The 18432-nt window shown below is 38.0% G+C and overlaps 1 protein-coding gene across 7 annotated transcripts in view; it reads right to left on the reverse strand.

Moving 5' to 3' along the window:
- JAK2 (Janus kinase 2) overlaps window positions 1–18432 on the reverse strand; it is a 96019-nt gene that overhangs the window by 40339 nt on the left and 37248 nt on the right. For 6 of the 7 annotated variants that reach the window (XM_048291099.1, XM_048291094.1, XM_048291093.1 and 3 more), the window contains 2 exons: window positions 15245–15390; window positions 10788–11038 (listed from right to left, as the gene is read on the reverse strand). In XM_048291099.1, coding sequence (XP_048147056.1) covers window positions 10788–11007 — 220 coding nt within the window. In that variant the 5' untranslated portion in view covers window positions 11008–11038; window positions 15245–15390. Of the gene's footprint in view, window positions 1–10787; window positions 11039–11540; window positions 11617–15244; window positions 15391–18432 lie in introns of all 7 variants that reach the window. The other variant, XM_048291098.1, reaches the window with a different exon arrangement.

Genomic DNA, 18432 nt, shown 5'->3' on the forward strand with positions numbered 1-18432 from the left:
GCTTTGATTTTAAGACTAAGCATTGATTTTAAGACTTTAGATTGACATAAAAATTAGAAGTAAAGCGACACAAAGTTATAATGACTAGGACAACCACAAGCCATTTCCATTTTAGTAACTCAGCTTAGAACAAACCCAAACATATATTATTAAAATAAAACAGGAGGGGAAAATATTTTTTTCCCCTCAACAACTTTGAATTATTGTCATGGGTTAACGCAAGCATAGTCTCGGAAGTGATGTTCTTGCAAAGGGGTGCTTACAGCTTCCTCTGTGACCTGACAGAACCTATCAGATGGCCAGCTTGAATACAGACAAGTCTTTTAGCCACTTAAAATTGTGACCGCCTCTGTGATCCACACTTAGGAATAGACAAACCCCTGGCAGAGCTCCCTCTGTCTCATTTCTGGCGCTGGGACAGGTGGCTGTGGGTCCCGTGCAGGGGCCAGCGGGCCCGGCCACAGCCATCCTGGAGCCGATGGGCCCTGTTCCACCTGTGGAACCCCCCCCACATTCCTGCTATGGGCAGACAGGCAGCTCCCCCTCTCCAGTGCGGCCAAGATTCAGCTGAAGCTGCCCTGCTGCCCAGCACAGATCATGTGACCAACAACGATAAGCAAAATTCCAGCTGCAAGGCTCGGGTGAGATTAACACTTTTAGTGCTGTGAAGAGCTGAAAATCTGAGGGAGGAGAAAGAGGAGGTGCTTAAAGCTGAAATTCTGTGGTAAAGCTATGATGTATCAGAGTACCCATTGTAATTTCATGAAGGCATGGGGGGGTGGAGTGTTCAACTCGTAAGCAAAAGCACCTGCGCTGAGCTAGGCAGATGCTGACGCAGCTGTCATTTCATGAGAAATTTGAACAGGGAGAGATGGAAGCAATGAGGACTCTTACTCCAAATGGAAAAGGAGAAGACCTCAGTTCCTAGAGATGCTCCCAGAGATAGTCCTAGAGATGAAGATGAGGAGGACCCTTTGCTCCCAGGGAAGGAGAAGGGCCTCTGTTCTTAGACATGAAATGCTCCCAGAGATGGGTGAAGAGAACTTTTGTTGCTGAATGGCTCAACCTTAAAATTGTATCCCAGTAATTCAAGAGTGGACCCTTGAAAGCAGTTGTGGGAAAAGCTGCAATATCATGGGAAGGGACTCACATGCAAGCAGAGAACCAACCCAGGCGGCTGTCTTGTTGTGATAATGTTTTCATAGCATGGACAAGAGAGACTCCTCTTTCTAAATGGACTGAACAAGGTTATTATGGAAGTGATAAACAGACTGAACATCTCAAGGGTTGTCTTTTTACATTGCCACTGGGAGAAGGGAGAAGTGTTCTGAAGGCGTGGTATGGGTTTTTTTTTTCTTCTTTTAGGTCTGTTAATAAACTTCTTTATATTCTTTCAAGTTTGGTGCCTGCTTTGCGTTTCTCCTAATTCTTATCTCACAGAAGATAAACAGTAATGAGTATTTTGGACCAAACCACTACAATTATGCTACTGATAACTGACAAGCAATCCTACGTAATCTGAAACTACAGAAATCAGCTGAGCATCAACTGTTCAGCAGCACCAGAATTTTAATTTGGCTTTGAGGCTCCCAGCTGAAACACAGCCTAATCACTATGCTGTGCTGCAGTGTTATGCATCCATGTGATGCCAGTGTTAGATTTGGAAAACAGGTTAAGTGCCTGAAAACGGACAGCACAAAAGGATGAACTGCAAGTACTGACACATATATTCTGTCTTTAGAATTAAAGATAGGAAGAGAAACAGGCCTAAAGGCCAGAGAGGAGGATGAAAAATTACAATGTCAAAGTCACAGTAGGTCATATCTAAAGAAAACTTTACATTAAAGCAATACATTTGGAGTAAGAAGACAAAAAAAGAATTAAAAAAGAACAGGTAAAGACAATAGAAATAACTTTAAACGACCTTAAGAGACAAAAGAGTTCTGGGAAAAGGCAAAGTACCCACACCCTTATTCAAAGACTTAGAATGAAGTAACTGAAATTCTCACAAGAAACCAGAAGAAAAAAAAAATCCTTTACTTCTTTCTGTTCTAAACAACATCTAGGTAATTACTGAAGGGGGCAGACCCCACATTTCTTTCATCACATCTAAACTGCATGTAAGACAATCAGAAGAACGAACAACCAATCAACTTCACATACAAAACTACATAACCCTTTGGAACAAAACGTATTTTGGTCTTAAACAACAACTAGTTTATTAAATTGATACAGAAAACGGTTTGCCCCATAGGGGTTCAGTAAGAGGGCTAAGAACTAGAGTTCTATTGTGCAGTTGTGAAGATGAAATTGCTGAAATCTGTAGGCTAATCATCTGACACTTTCTTAAACCAATGCTCTGCAAAACATACCAGAGTTGCAAGTCCTAACACAACTTTCTATGAAAAGGACTCATAGACTTAAGGAAACTAGAGAAATGGAAAATAATTACATAAGGCAATGAAAGAGAAACCAAAATGAAACAAAACCTCCACAGAAAAAAACCTGAAGGGATTAGTAACTGAAAGACTGGCTGTAATTCTAAATGTTGCAAATCTATGGCACAATAAGACATATTTGATCCATCCAAGTTTTGAGAAATTTTTTATGGAGTTAGAAAGAAACCTATCCCATGCAACTAAATATTGTTCAATTTGGTGTCTGTATCCCAAACAATTTCAGATCAATTACAGTGCAATGCATGTAAGAATCACTATGCTAAACATCATTCAGGGCAATACTGAGTATTTACCTATATACCTAGTGAGACCTACCTAGTCTCACTAATACATTTACCCAAACTACTAACCATCCCATGTAAGCACACTGAACAAGAAAACATTTCAAAATAGTATTCTTAAATTCAAATGCTAAGCTGCTGTATTTGACCAAATACACTACAGACACGACAACCACCATGCCACCCCACCCCTCCAAAAACCCCACAGATATTTCAAGATCATATCATTGCCATTCTGAAACTTTAACCAAGTAGGGGACAGACTGTGGTACTCCCCATAAAATCAGAAATATTTATATTAACCTCTCCCCCCTCCTCTTTCTTCCTTTGTATGAAAAGTAAACTGTGTACCCTTCCATCCCTCATACTTTGGCATTTATAGTTCTAAATGGTAACCTGCACCATTCACTGACAGTGTTCAAGGACATAGAGATCATACATGTTTTTCAAGAAAAAGAGTTTCACTTTTTTATCCATTCCCCTTGAGAATTATGCATTTGCTTTGCTACACTTAATGCTCAACAATCATAAAACAGAGCAAATCCCTTTATTAAAAAACGTCTTGAAAATTGTCCACAAAAATCTGACTAAAGCAAAGAGGCCAGAAACTTCTCTTTTCATGTAACTCTTACCATTTCTATTAATTGAAGGTTAATTTCTATTAATTTTCAAGTGGTGATAACCACAGTACTTAAATGTTTTCTCTAGAAACAATGAAAACCAAAAAACTAGCACGGGGAATAAAAGCCTTCTGCTGAAGCCTAGACATGTCAACAGCAGTGAAAACTTAGGAGAAATGTATTTTTCACCACAAGTAAAATCATAAAAGCTATTCACAACAGTTACTGAAAAGCCTCCCTTGGATTTTTGCACTGCATTAACCATGCTATCAACTCAATTAGTGATGAATTAGGAGAGAAGATAGTGACCCAGACATACTTAATCAGAATTTTCTCTGCTTTGCTTCTCCAGCAAGGGCTAACAAGTAAATTTTCTGGACTATTGCAATGAGAAGATCTCTTTACAATTTATTTATTACATAAGGCTAAAGAAAGGAGCCTTGTCATGCTATACAGACTGTCAAGTAACATCACAAAAGACTACAACACAGCATAAGTTTATACTTCAAACTTCTGCTTCAACCCTAAAAAAAAAAAAGTAGATTCTTCTTTTCCTCTTCACGATTTTAGAGCTTCACATCCAGACAAGTCTCACTACTTCATTTATCCTGAAGCAGCTAAGAAAATACAGTTTTTCTGTATATCCTCCTCCGTTGGCACTAGGAATCCTTTCTCCCATACTGTGCGTTTTTATAAGCTGATGTCCTGCTTTTAAGAAAAGATAAAAACCAGAAAGTGTAAATCACAAGCCATGACACCTCTATGAAATGTGAAAGCCATGCAGAGTCTGCAATAGAATTACTGTCATATGAAACTCTCAATTCAAGCATGTAAGTTATTAGACATAAAAAGATAAAAGCAATTAGTTGAATGATTAAAAGCAATTTTAAAGATCTCAAATTTTCTATATAAAAGGTCTAATACATACATCAGTTCTCACACAAGTGCAAGTAAACTATTTAAAACTTATGTACCCTTGCACATACCAGATGGAAATCTGCTTGATTTTTCTGACATTAAAATAGTATCTTGCACTCATCATTCATACAAACTGGAGGCTTACCAAACCCTTAACATCCCATTCAATGCCACTATCCTGTCAACAAAATGCTTTCTGAATAGTCAATCAAAGCTTGTATTTCTTTTCCTGGAAAAACAGAATTCTGATTAATTCATTCCCCAGCTAGCAGGGGAGCAGCAGGGGGCTGCATGTTCTGTGTGGATTTTCAGGAAAGGCTATCACCTAAAGGAAGGCAAACAAAAACCAAACAACACCACCACCTCACGAAAACAAGCAAACAAACACCCCCGCTCCCCATGTCCCACCCCACAAACAAAACAAAACCACCAAACAGAAAAACCAACCCTCAGTGAACAGTTACGCTCAATGATAACTCAGAGCCATGTGAACCCTGAGTCATGTCAATTCTGGAAATTCAGCATATTAGAAAAAACTGGCCTAGAATTCCCTTGCTAGTAGCAAGGAATCTCTTCTAAAGCATACAAGTAAAGAGGTCCTACAAATCATCACATTATGCAATGCAGTCTCTCCCTTGAAAACATTTAATTAAATGCAAACACTGCCAGCACTTGTCACATAAAATGCTTTGAAATAGTGTTTTTACATAGTTATAATTAAAAATTCTCTGCTGTTTTATGGTTTTGCAAGAGAGATCAGCATTTTTCAAGGGAAATACGATGGAACTTCCAACCTATTTGCAATTCAGATGGTGAGAATTAAAATGTTCCTAGGTGGAGTTTCAGGATATCAACATTAAGCACCCCCCCCCCCACCCCCCCCCCCCCGAACTCAACAGAATCAAGGTCTTTTGTTAACTGCTAGCTGTCCAAAACTCAGCAACCTTGTCAGAATTTCAAAACTTGTTCCCTCTTGGGATTCTAGTTCAATTAAAAAGTTTTTAAAAGATGTAAAAGCTTACAGATTCAATTAAAAAGATTTAAAAGTTTACATATTCCATTAAAAAGATTACAGAGTTTACCGATCCAAACAGAAAGGGATGTGGATATAAGAACAAAAGTCTATCAAGAACTAGATAAAGTCAGATAGATTCTACAGAAATTCAGGGTTCTCATACACCAGGGGACAAGCCATGACAGAAATCAAGATGCTACACAATATTATGTTCCTGCATTAGCAAAACATTTTTCATTGTGTTGTTCAAATGTTCTGGTTACACTTAAAGTGGTTATACTTGGCTACTAATTTATTAAGATTTTCAAGAACATGGCACAAATTTATTTGCCTAACACCAAACTATGCAAAGCTTGTAACTGTAACTGTTTGAGCCATGATTTACAAACTCACTTACCTAAAAATATCTTCAATTTTTTAACTTTAATCCTGTAAAAATTTGGATTACACGTACAAGTGATGCACATATTTTTTACTCATATTATTCAGCCAATGGAATAAATAAACAAATTGTTATTTTACATATTAAAAGAAAATTATTTTGCCATATTATAATAATCTTCTGTATAACTTAGTATTCCATTAAGTTACTGTGTACAGTCTAAAGTTGTTTATGTTTTTTAATTACTTTGTCTAATGATAAAATCTCTGAAATCCACTTAAAAGACATTGGGAATTATCTTATTACAAAATTACTGATATAGCATAGTAACAGTAATGAAGTATACAAATCAAGTACATTTCTTTCTGTATACAAATGAACACATTCGAGATTCAAATTCAGACTTCAGATGTTTCTAGTAGTCTGTATCTGACTTACCTATACCACAACAAAATTCACGTTATTTTCAATTACACATGCTAATTTTTAAACAGATTTCTAGATTTTTTCATAATTTAGAATTTGAATAAAAGAAAAATTATGAACGAAGTTTACAGCTTTCCTGTAAACAATCATGTTTATTTATGCTGTAAAACATCACATCAAGTTTGTATTAGGACTCTCTTGCACCACTCTGGTGGCTTTCTCAAATCATTACTTAAACTTCTGTTCAAATGGCCTTCACTGCTTGATAGTCTTATAAATTGACTGTGAAGACATGAAAAAGAGCCTAGAAGAGAAATTCTACTTACTTGGCAGAGAGCAGAGAAGATTAAAGGGTCTAAGATCACGATTTGAGAAAACAAGTCTCTGATTCTGAATTTAGAAAATACACCTAACACAAAGATTCTGCAACCTCTAGAACAATTTCTCTGTCATATTTCATCTCCATCATCAGTTAGTTCCTCTAATACCACTTTCCCCCTCAGGCTGAGAGCAATACCTTTTATTCAATTTGGTGTGACATTTCTAATATTTTACTTGGCAATTAACTAGCTAACATACAAGAACTGAACCACAACTGACTCATAAATTTAAACTTAATTTCAAGATAACTTATTTTTTCATTTCTGTTTGGAGATGTGATATTCACTTTTATGTTCAATTTTCCTTATAAAAAAATACAAACACACAAATATTTTTCTATTTTTCCAAAAGCAGAAAACTGTTTTCAAATAAAATAGAAAAAAAAAAGGGCTGACCTCTTGTGTGCATGTATGAAACTGGCAGAATAATATTTAGACAGACTAATGTTTTTATAGCCAATATATACCAGATATAACAGATCTAAAGTCAAGTCCGGCAGCGACTGGAAATCCTTCAACTGTTTGAACTGTTTAAAAGGGACGTAACGAGAGTCTCTCTGACTGCTGATGTTTGCCTAGATCGAGTCCTGCTTGCCACTAATAACAGTCATACTTGGATGTAATCAGCTCTGATATCAAAAGATCTGTCAGTTGTTCAGATCACAAAGTTAACAACTCAAAATTTTTTACATTTCAGTCTTGCTTACCACCTGAATGACTCCCTTCTTATGAAGTATTCTGACTCATAGCTAACTCCCGAAAGATGAGTCTTGCCGACATAAACGTTATTTGACCGTATGGAAACATATGTGTTCTGCTGTACAACCACAAAAACCTCCCAGAAAAAAAACCCAAAAAACACGAAAGAAAAAAAAAAAAAAGAAGCAGCAATGCCACATGATTTAAGCACTAATAACTGTTATGAAACAGAACAAAAACCCACAGCCATTTTATCCTTTTCCACTAATTCAGAAAGAAAAGAAGTTACAGATCCTTTGAGAAGAAGGTTGTACAGTACTGTCCTAGTATCTGCTAGGCAGAAGCCACTTTTCAAAGGGCTTTGTCTGCCTCAGCTCTACAAGGATAAAGTCTTAAATGATGAAACAATTCCTTCGTACAAGTATAAATCACTAGTGATGTATTTTAGAAACTGTGGTGAACCAAGCTGAAGCAATAGAAAATTGTAAAAACAACCTGATCAGGAGTACTGTTCATACAAAATTATGTTTAAAACAGTCAAGTATAAGAGGGTACACATAGGAGTTAGAGTACTAGCCCTCCCAGCAAACCAGAAACTATCCCAGAAGTCTTGAGAGGCTGGTGAGGTCTGACAAAACAGGTAATAGAGTATGAAGTCTAACTAGATTTGTAAATTAGCAGGAATTTGATTTTCTATGTTTTTGATGTAGATGAAAAGAATATCATACATGACAGGGGCTGCACATTTTCCCAGGAATGTCACAAGATTCTAGCTAAAGAAAACAATTTAAACTTTACCCAAAAAAAGACCTAAAGACTGGTCGAGGGAGGAGATTCTTCCCTACTACTCTGATCTCATGAGACCACATCTTAAACAGCTCTGGTGCCCCTAACATAAGAAAGACATGGAAAGTTGAAGCAAGGCCAGAGGAGGCCACAAAGTTGGTAAGAGGATTGGAGAACCTGCCCTACAAAGACAGGCTGAGGAAGCTGGGGCTGTTCAGCCTGGAGAAGAAAAGGTTGTATGGAGACCTCACAGCAACCTTCCAGTATCTGAAGGGGGTCTGCAGGGAAGGTGGAGATGGACGGTTCATCAGGAACTGCAGTGATAGGGCAAGGGCTGGTGGCTTCAACCTGAGAGTAGGTTTAAATGGGATATCAGGAAGAAATTCTTTATTGTGAGGATGGTGAGGCACTGGAACAGGTTGCCCAGAGAAGCTGTCCATGTCCATCCCTGGAAGTGTTCAAGGCCAGACTGGATGGGGTTCTGAGCAACCTCATCTAGTGGGAGGTGTCTCTGCCCATGACAGGGGGCCACCATCAAAAAGATACCTTAGCTTCAGAAAACTCCCAGGTCCATCTGTCAAACTCCAGCCTACAAGGTCATTAGAGAAAAAGAACCTCACAAAGCTAAAGTTTTGCACACCTCCAAATACCAATTTCCTCCTGGTCTACCAGAATGAATACCAGGCAGCATTTCTACTGAACTCATCATATGTGCTTATCCATCTAAAATTCTCCTGTTACATGAAAAGCAACTTTCTGAACTCCGACCTTAGTCAGACTCTGAAACACCTAAAGAATTTAAGAGGAAGAATGGGCCTTAAACCCAGAAGAATCTTTGTGAAACTAGCATATACTAATAAATTATCAACTCAGAGCATGTAGCTCAGTCACTGCAAGAAACTTATCAGCACAAGAAAAATGATTCCTCCCTAAACTAAAGTCATTACAACTATATTTAGAAACAGTAAAGCCATAAAATCACAGAAGTCTAAGATCGTTCGGAGACAAAAATTGTAGAGTCAGAGTCAGCAGCTTCATAATTGTGACCCACTGAAACAAGTATTTCACAGAATCACAGAATCAATTAGGTTGGAAAAGACCTTAGCGAAAATCAAGTCCAACCTATGACTGAACACCACCCCAGGTCAACTACACCAGGTCAACTACATGGCACTGAGTGGCACATCCAGTCTTTTCTTAAGCATGTAATTGGAATTACAAGCCCTTCTTTTAAATTCATTTGCACCTGAAATGCAACATTTGGAAAGCTAAAAGAGAAATCCAGCCTTGTAACACTGACAACCCAACGCAACATGTGGAGAGACTGTGTACGTGTTTGTGTGCACACACATGAGGAACAAAAAGATGGTCACTTTCATACCCAGAGATTATTGAAATTCCTTTGTCTTATTAAAAAATTCAATGTACTTTTGCAAAGAAAGGAAGATGCATGCACAAAATGTATGCTTGAATTATTTTACTACAGATTTCAGCAGTGGTTTATGTTGGGGAAGATGAAACAGGAAAGCCTTATAAATATGATTGCCTGACAAAAGATTTTGGGAATATGAAAACTACAGGCCACATCGAAATGAAAGCCACTTTTGAAATACCAAATCTTAGTTACTGAACAACTGGAAAACAATGGTATGGCCGACTGAAGGTAATCCCCTCTTGATTGAACAATACCCTCTGCTTGCAGGCAGGTCCAAGGGTCAGAGCAGACCCTACTAGCTCAGCAGAAGGGGTCCAAAGAGTAGTTTTTAGAAGTTAAGATGTAACACTCTATGGTAATATAAGAACTCTTATAGGCTGTATGTAAATGCTATAGGATTTGTATCTTGTATTAGATTGGTTAGTGACAATTAGAATATTCAGTACAGAAGATGATTTATTGTATTGTAACCAGAACTTCAGTTACTCTCACTCTCTCTCTTACTCACACTCTTCGCACACTCTTACTACACTCTCACTACTTCTTCACTCTCATTCCTCTCTCGCTCTCTCTCTCTCGTTACTTACCCGCTTACTCTCTTGCTCTCTTGGGCCTGCTCAGAGCTGCGGCTGGCAGCTCTAAGCAGTGCCCCTATACCCACGCCCTTTGCAATAAACCGCATGTTCCAAGATCTGACTATAGAGATCTCTCGTCACCGACCGTCTACGCCCGGTCCAGACCGAACCCACACCCAGAACCTACAGTCTGACGCCCAACGTGACTGCCGAACCCACACCCGGCACCTGCAGGTTTATGCTAGACTCTGGGTAAATGTAACAATTCAAAGGCATACTTAGATATCAATGTATTATTTATTTATTTAAAATATACCACCATGTTAGTCACACTTGATTTCCTAAACTATTACAAAGAGCATTAACCACACACACAAGCAGTCATGTTATATCTAATAGAACAATTTCCTTCTGCAAAGTGATTAAGCATGTGTTATATACAACATATACTTAACTTCCAGGACCAATCTGTTTTGCAGGGCTGCATCAGGAAGCAATTCAAGCTATTTACAGCTCCTGCAATGATTTAACTATTCAAACTGTATCTCAGCGCAACGAAAGAAGACTTTCAGTTAAAGGATGGTATACCCTTAAATTACTTGAAAAAATCCAGCAGTCACCCAATTCAGCTTCACAACCATTCTAACAGGAACAGTTTTACAATCTGGTGCTAATTACTTCTGAAAGAATAGAGAAATTAGCATTTCAGTCTAAATGCCACCATTTTGATGAGCCCTGGATTGTTAAAAACTTTCTCATATGAAGCTGAATTTCACTGCTTCATTAGATCAACTGTTAGGTATATACTTACCACAGGCTTTACAGGCAACAGTGCAAATCTCTTCTGCAACATATTCTCCAGCTGAAAATTGAAGGTAATCTCCTTCTGTCTTCCCAGGAGAATGATAAAGGTACACTTGAAGCAATGGTTCTGTCTGCTTGGGCGCACTGTTACTCCCACGGATGTCACCATTCTGGTGGACAGTAGAAGTTGCTGCACTTTCCATATTTGTCATTGTAAGACAAGCCATAGCTTGTTTTCGTTCTGTTCAGAGCATTTGTCTGAAAGAAATGTAAGAAAAAATTCTTGACTAAGTGTACTTGGTTTTATCTGTAATACTCCTATTTAATAACAGTACTGTTCTGACACTGAAAAAACATTAAAACTTGAATACAAGAGAATGGCTTAGGCAGTTTATGAAAAGCTAAGTTTCTCTTTGATTTACTACATCACCCTGGAGGAAAAGTAACAGACAGTATTACAGGATAAAACAAAGTATTAACTGGGAGTCCAGCTAGAGGATTATCACTTTTCACTGGATTTTAGACAGTATGTGCTCATTTGTCCAACTGCAACATGCTACTTAAACCTGAAAGCCAAAAGAGATCTGTACAACTCATTTTATTCCCAATTTAAACCTACAAGACAAAATAACTAGCTGGGTCACAAACTGGCACGATGAAGGGAAGGACAGAAATAGCACCTTTAAGCTAAGTTTTCACTGTAAGCAAACACTTCAGAAAACAAGTGCTGAGATGCGAATTTAAAAGACTTGGTTTATACCTATAAATGGGAGATCTTCCAAGACCACCTTCTTCCAGAAAAATCATTTAATCTGCTTGCAAGCTAACAGTCCTTTCTGATAAATGTAATCAAAGAAAAGAAGACTTTAATAATGCATTAAGTAACCACAGGTATATCTGATAATTTAAAAAAAGGTTTAAAACCATGAAATTAGACAGCATATTCCAAAAGCCAGCTGAAGAATGTCTTTGCTTCTCTGTGACTCCATAATAATTTTAATTGGTATAATCCATGTTTATGCCAAAGGCTTTGATCACAGTCTAAAAGCTTGCTTTTATTAAAAGTGATTCCAAATAGCTACCACCTGGAATTCTGCATGAATTCAGCATGAAAATAGGTTTAAACAAGACAGTTATAAAGATTTGGTTTTTTAGAATCAAAGAATGGTTTGGGCCACAATAAGGTCCCCCTGATGCCTCCTTCTCTTTGAGCTGAACAAGCCCAACTGTCTCAAGATTTTCCTCACGAAGAGGCGCTCCAGCCCTCTGATTGTTTTTGTGGCCCTTCTCTGGACCCACTCCAACTGGTCCATGTCTTTCCTTCGCTAGCGGCCCCAGGGCCAGACACAGGACTCCAAATGTGGTCTCACAAAAGCACAGCAGAGGAGAAGAGGATCACACCCCTTGACCTGCTGGCCATGCTTCTTTTTATACCATAAAATTGGTTTTCTTGGGTGCAAGTGCACATTGCCAGCTCATGTCTCATTTTTCATCCACCAGGATCCCCAAGCCCTCATCCATAGGGTTGCTCTCAAATCCATTCATCCTCCAGCCTGTACTGATCCTGGAGATTGGTCTAACCCCAGATGCAAGACCAGGTGCAGTTGCTCTTGTCAAACTTCATGAGGTGCCCCTGGACTCACTTCTCAAGTCTGTCAAGGTGCCTCTGGATGGTGTCCCTTGCCTCAATCCCTTCAGCTGCACTAGTCAGCTTGGCGTCATTCCCAAACTCACTAAGGGTCTGCATGTCGCTGCTGAGATATTGAATGGTTAATAAAGATATTGTACTTGAAAATTTAACTGTTTAAGTTAAAAATATGTTTATTGTTTTGCATAGGCTTATGAGTATTACATTCTTAATGCATTATTTTCAACAGCTTTTGTGTGTATTGAACTACGTTCCTTTGTCATAAAAGAGCTGTTCGGAGCATGTTTTGGGGTTTTTTTTAAATTTTCTGTTCCTAAGTGCAATTACTTAAGAAAGCATGAGTGTATGAATATTTAATGTGGGCTAAAGATGATGTGTGCTATGGAAATCACAACAGTTATAACAGCAAGAAAAAAAGACTGAACACCTTAAATAAGGAAAACATTAACTTCTTGAGTTATGAGATGACAAAAATATTCAATTACACAAACGAGAATAAAACTGTGTACCATTATGCTAATTCTGGGGGAAAGAGAAAAGAAAAAAGACACTATCACCAAGTGAAAAATGCACCCTTTTACTTCCCAAACTAAGCAACACATAAATATACAAAAATTAATGTCTAGATGCAAATGTCATTCATTACATTTCTTAAGCCCTTATGTAGGGGACATATGGATTCCCTGTGTCTCATTTACAGAGCCAGCCACCTTTAAATGAGAAGATATGTGCTTTTAGCTGCAAAGGTAGCACAGGTAACAGGTAGGTGTTTAACTAAAGAAAAAAGCATCCGTCTTAACAAGGAAATACTGTTTTTTAGAAGAAAATAACCACCACATTGCTAGAAACATTACATTTAAAAGATTTCTCACTACCTGTGTCAACATTATGCAAGATATAATGTTTGTGCTCTACAACATGCTTTTATAAAACATTCACAGCTTTAACCCACAGCTTTAATTTCCACAGGAAGCTGTCTTTAATTGCTACAGTAGTTTTCCCAATATACTCCAATATTAATCCTCTGCTTGTTCAAACCTTCACCTGAACTGACAGATCTTTTCATCTTGGTCACTTGGCATTATGTCTGTCCAACACTGAATGGAAATATAATTTGTAAACCTAACTGAAAACCTGGCCAGTTTCAGAAGCGTACTAAACACACACACTTGTGCCTACCTCTCCTTCATAAAGTCTGTATTTACAACATATTTGTCCTTTCAAAAAACTCCCATCACTCCCTCTTTGTTTCAGTATAAAAAAACTCAATAAACCAAGAAGGGAACCTTGCTTAATCACACCTAAGAATATGAAATAGCAACAAAATGCAGTAAAAAATGTAAATACTGTAGCAGAATATTCTACTCCATTCTATTTGTTGCACTAATTTCAAAGGTTCCATGTGACAATGTGAAAAAATCTCAAGAGATACTATTTGTAAAACTGTGTCATGACTTCAAATTAAAATAATTTTCAAGTTTCAAGTTCGTCTTTTATATCAAAGTGCAGACAAAACAGATTAAACCAAGAAATATTCCTACATCATTCTCTTCACTGAAAATAGAAAACATTTTCTTGGCCTCTATCATGTAACTAAAGCAGTTATACGGACAGAGCCTCACATTCAAAGTAACTGAAACACAAGGTCCCCACTTGCTGGTGGTGTGAAAAACAAAACAAAACTGCTTTCACCTGTATGTCTTAGCAGAACAAGTCTCCAGTTGGACACACTTTGTTTTCCCTGCTTTGCTCCATGTAGAGACCGCTATACTAGCACAACAGAAACATTAAACATGGCAAAAGAAAATAACTGCTGTTGATCCAGAATACTTAAAATACAACCTATTTTCTGATGAAGTGAAGCATTTTGAGACTAAATATACTGGGAGACAATAACCTGTTTGCAGAACACATTGAGTATAATTTTCTAGGTTATACAGATTTGTTATCATACCGCAATTCAAAAGAATTTCTGTGTTTCTGTAAAGAATGTGAATAATTCTCACAGCTATATGAACGGATTTAATATATTGAGAATGGGACTTTTGTAGATAAGTTAATTGGTACCACAAAGGTATTTGTTTGGCACAAAAACCTATACCAAGTCTACACACATCTTTAAGTGGATGTCTGACATAATGAAGACTCAACGAAAAAAATGGCCTACCCAATTATCCATGTAATAAGTAGGATTAGGTAACAAAATCTGAGATACAAAGATGATCTTTTGGAGATGAAAACCATTAGCTGTGAAAGATGTGATTCTGGTATTGATGAACAGATTATTTGGTTCAATAGAATTATTTTATGTTCCTAATCCAGATAATATAAGGATAAGATTAATCATTCCCTATATTGCTCTAACCACAATCACCAGCATCTATGACAGAACATGTTCACATACAATTCTCTGTTGATGTTTGTTCCTCCAATGCATCTGAAAATTATTTTCACCAGCCACACTGGGCTGCAGTAATTCATATGGTTCTTTTTAAGTCAGCCATCAAGAAACTGGTAAATGAGATGAAAAATCATGACTTACAGAAGGCGTTTCACTAAAACATGGAGGACATACAAAATTCTCATGATTTAATAATACACAACATTCACAGCCTTCTGAAGATTGTTTTTCAACTTATGGCTTTTTTCTTTGCGGGGGGGGGGGGGGGGTGGGGAGCATTTGAGGCAAAAGGTGGCTGTTGAAGGGAAGCCTCCTGAGCCAGGGTCTTTAGCCATACCACTTCAAAGGTACAACTTCAAAGGTTCAAAAATGAGAGCATCCTCTCACTACAGATAAATCCCCAACAGTCAATTACCTTTTTATCACTTGAGAGATCTCTGTATTAAATATGGGAATGATGAAGCCCTTTAAATAAGCATGTCACAAGCCATCCACTTGCTGCAGGAATCCACAGAAAGTCAGACAAAGCACGCACACAGGCAGAGGTGGAACATAATGTATCTGCAATAAAAACACAATATTAAAAAATGTTAATGGCTGTGAACAATACATAATGCATGATTATTGAAGAATTCAAATCTGCATTTAGATACAGACAAAGTGATCGCCTCCTATCTTATTTGCCCAAATTCCTGACATCTTTGACAAGAACTTTTTTAACCTGGGCTGTCTAAAATACAAAATTTTTAAAAAAATTAAACCACATTTTTGGTACTGAGACTGCTTCTCAATTCTAGCAAGAAATTGGCATAGAAGCCAGATAACTGACTTCAAATGTAATTACCAATTTTTCTTTGCATACGTTTTTCTTTTCTGTGAATATAGCATCAGTTTATGAAAACTGCTGATAGCATTTCATGAAGAAAACAGAAATGAAAAAGGAAAAATAATCACAAAAGGAGACATGGAATGTTCACTTCATGTAGCAATGTCCCTTTAGCCACAACCATTAATTCTGTTTGAAAACTGACAACATCCACTCATTTCAATTCATGTGGAAGACCAGCTGACTTGTAGCAGGAAGGGCAAGGGCACACCCACCCCTGCTCTCTTTGTGCAACACTTCTGTGGTTGCAGGAAACCCTATTTGAAAGCGCTTAAGCACAACAGCAGCTTCCCTGCAGCAGTGAAAAAATATATACATTCCCTTTGTGACCCTCCCAACACAGGAAAGTGCCTGATAGAGAATCAAAAATTAATTTAAAAACTGAATAAAAAGGGGAGGGGGGGGGAGGGGGGGAAATACCGTGGAAGTTGAAGGGGGGCAGAATTCAGAATGGGGGAACTCTTATGTTTTATGTTTGTCCCTGAACAGGAGTGAAGATATCAACACAGCTTCCTCAGTGCCATGTGCTGTGTTGACTGAGTCTGTCATGAATACCACACTCCCTCCCTTCTTCCCTCCCCAAAAAAGAACCCATCTCAATGAGCAGTTCTCAATTCAGCTTCTTTCCCCACAGAAGTCAAACTGATGGCAATGATTAGTGTTTCTCCTCTTGCAAAACTAGCTCTAGAGAGAGACACTTTTGCCTTGCTTGGACAGCTATGTATTTTGTATGCACCTCCTCCAAGTGCTTCAGATCATACCAGCATCTGATCTGAAGGCCAGCAGAGTCAGTGCAAGTTTTCCAGACCTGTGCTGAAGTCCCAGAGGGAGAGAGGAAGGGGTTGTCTGGGGGAGACCCGTCTATCTCTGACCTACTGAGCACACATTCCATGCACACTGATCTGAGAGCACAACCTTCAAATAAAGCAGAGAACCACCACCTGTTCACACAGGTTTCAGATCAAGGGGCACTGTGGGTATTCTAAATTATTTTCTATTTTGAAAATACTGTTCCATGCTCAGGACTGCCTACCATTCATAATTCCCCGTCAGGCTCCTGACTTTGAGCGAAACTGCATGAAGATTTTATCTGACTTTGTTTAACCATGTAGTTTTTCCACAAACCCAGCAAAATAAGGATTGCAACATTTTGAATAGCCTCAGTGACACTGCATCTTGCATTTCAAAGGCAAAAATCAATAAAGCAGCCTAATATCAAGTCTGTTCTTCATATGACAAACGAAAATGACTGCTTGCTTAAGAAAGGGCAGTTTATAGCTGTGAACAAGAAGCATGGAAACTCAGAGATTAAAAACTCCAAGCTGAAGAGGTTCACATAACATACTTCTTTCTTTCTCTCCCTACCTTTTTTTTTTTTTAAAGAGAGAGTCAACTACTTTTTCTTCAGCACACATTTACTGACATACCCATTTACAGGATCTGCATCAAGGCCTTATAAAACTATTCAGTTCACACACTTTCAGACTGAGTAAGTCTCATCTGACACAACTTTCAGAAGCAGAGCTGCTGTACCAATCTCATAGTGCCCCATCTTGTCAGTGACCTAGCTCCCCCATTTCCTCCTTCCCTCTATTTGTTCAAGTCTACACCAGCTTACATTTCTGGTAGCTGCAAGGATTTAAATGCCCAGTTCCAAAATTAACTTAAGAGTCTAATGAATCTCAGTCAAAATAAATTAGTCCATCATCTCCAAGTTGCCACTGTCTGCAAAGAACACAGTACAGAATTTGTTATTTCAACAAGCCTTCAGAATTGCTATAAATACAATTAGTGTTTGTGCCTGTGTCACCAACTACTCAGTTTACTAGTGAAAGAAGAAAGATCAAGCAGCATTTTCTATTGACAAGCAAGGCCTTGAAGACATAGGCAGTCTCCCAACAACTCAGTATGTTTATTGCCAGTAAACCAAAGATGACAGCAATGAGCACCCTTTCTATCTGCTTATACACACATCCTTCTTTCAAGGAATTTAAATGAACATAAGTAATGAAAGCCTTCCCACATGATGGTGGGTAGGTGGTGTAGCAGGATGCTCTGCCTGGAATGGAGTAATGGAACTCAAACAATGCCCTATTTTCCAAAGCTATCTGTGGTAAACTAAAAGGGGCATGTCATGCTACTTTTGGTGTTGAATTATGCTAAAACCAGTCTGACTCATCAACACCAAAGTTAAACATCCTGATAGTGAGGTGAAGATGTGGTAGATATGGCAAAGCATCCTCATCTAAAAATGCTAAGGTGACACAGTTGGCCTGGATATGACTGACAATCACTTTACACTCTAAGAGTCCAGTTCCACTTTCAAACAGGTTCTTTTAACACATCCCTTCTTGAAGTGTGTGTGGAGATTCCTCCCTTGGGTGAGGATACCCCTCTACTCCTCCAGGTTAAGTGAAACAGATTTGTCCACAGTAGGTGCTATGGGTAAGTAACATCCATCTCTACTTAACAATTTTCAGGGGGTTTCTTCGCTAGCTTTAATAGAATGGCTTTAATATAATTGCTTTGACATAGTACACTATACTATCCTAATTTAGCTTCTATACTGGATAGTAAATAATTCTGATTAAGATCTTTATGTCTAATCATTTATTATAGTAAATAATTCATTTTTATATAAATATGTCTGGTTTGCCTTCCTTAATCCTGTGGAACAAAGTTGTACAAAGGTTAATCACAACCCTATAATTTCTTAG

This window comes from Corvus hawaiiensis, chromosome Z, assembly GCF_020740725.1.
Source record: "Corvus hawaiiensis isolate bCorHaw1 chromosome Z, bCorHaw1.pri.cur, whole genome shotgun sequence".
Classification (NCBI taxonomy): domain Eukaryota; kingdom Metazoa; phylum Chordata; class Aves; order Passeriformes; family Corvidae; genus Corvus; species Corvus hawaiiensis.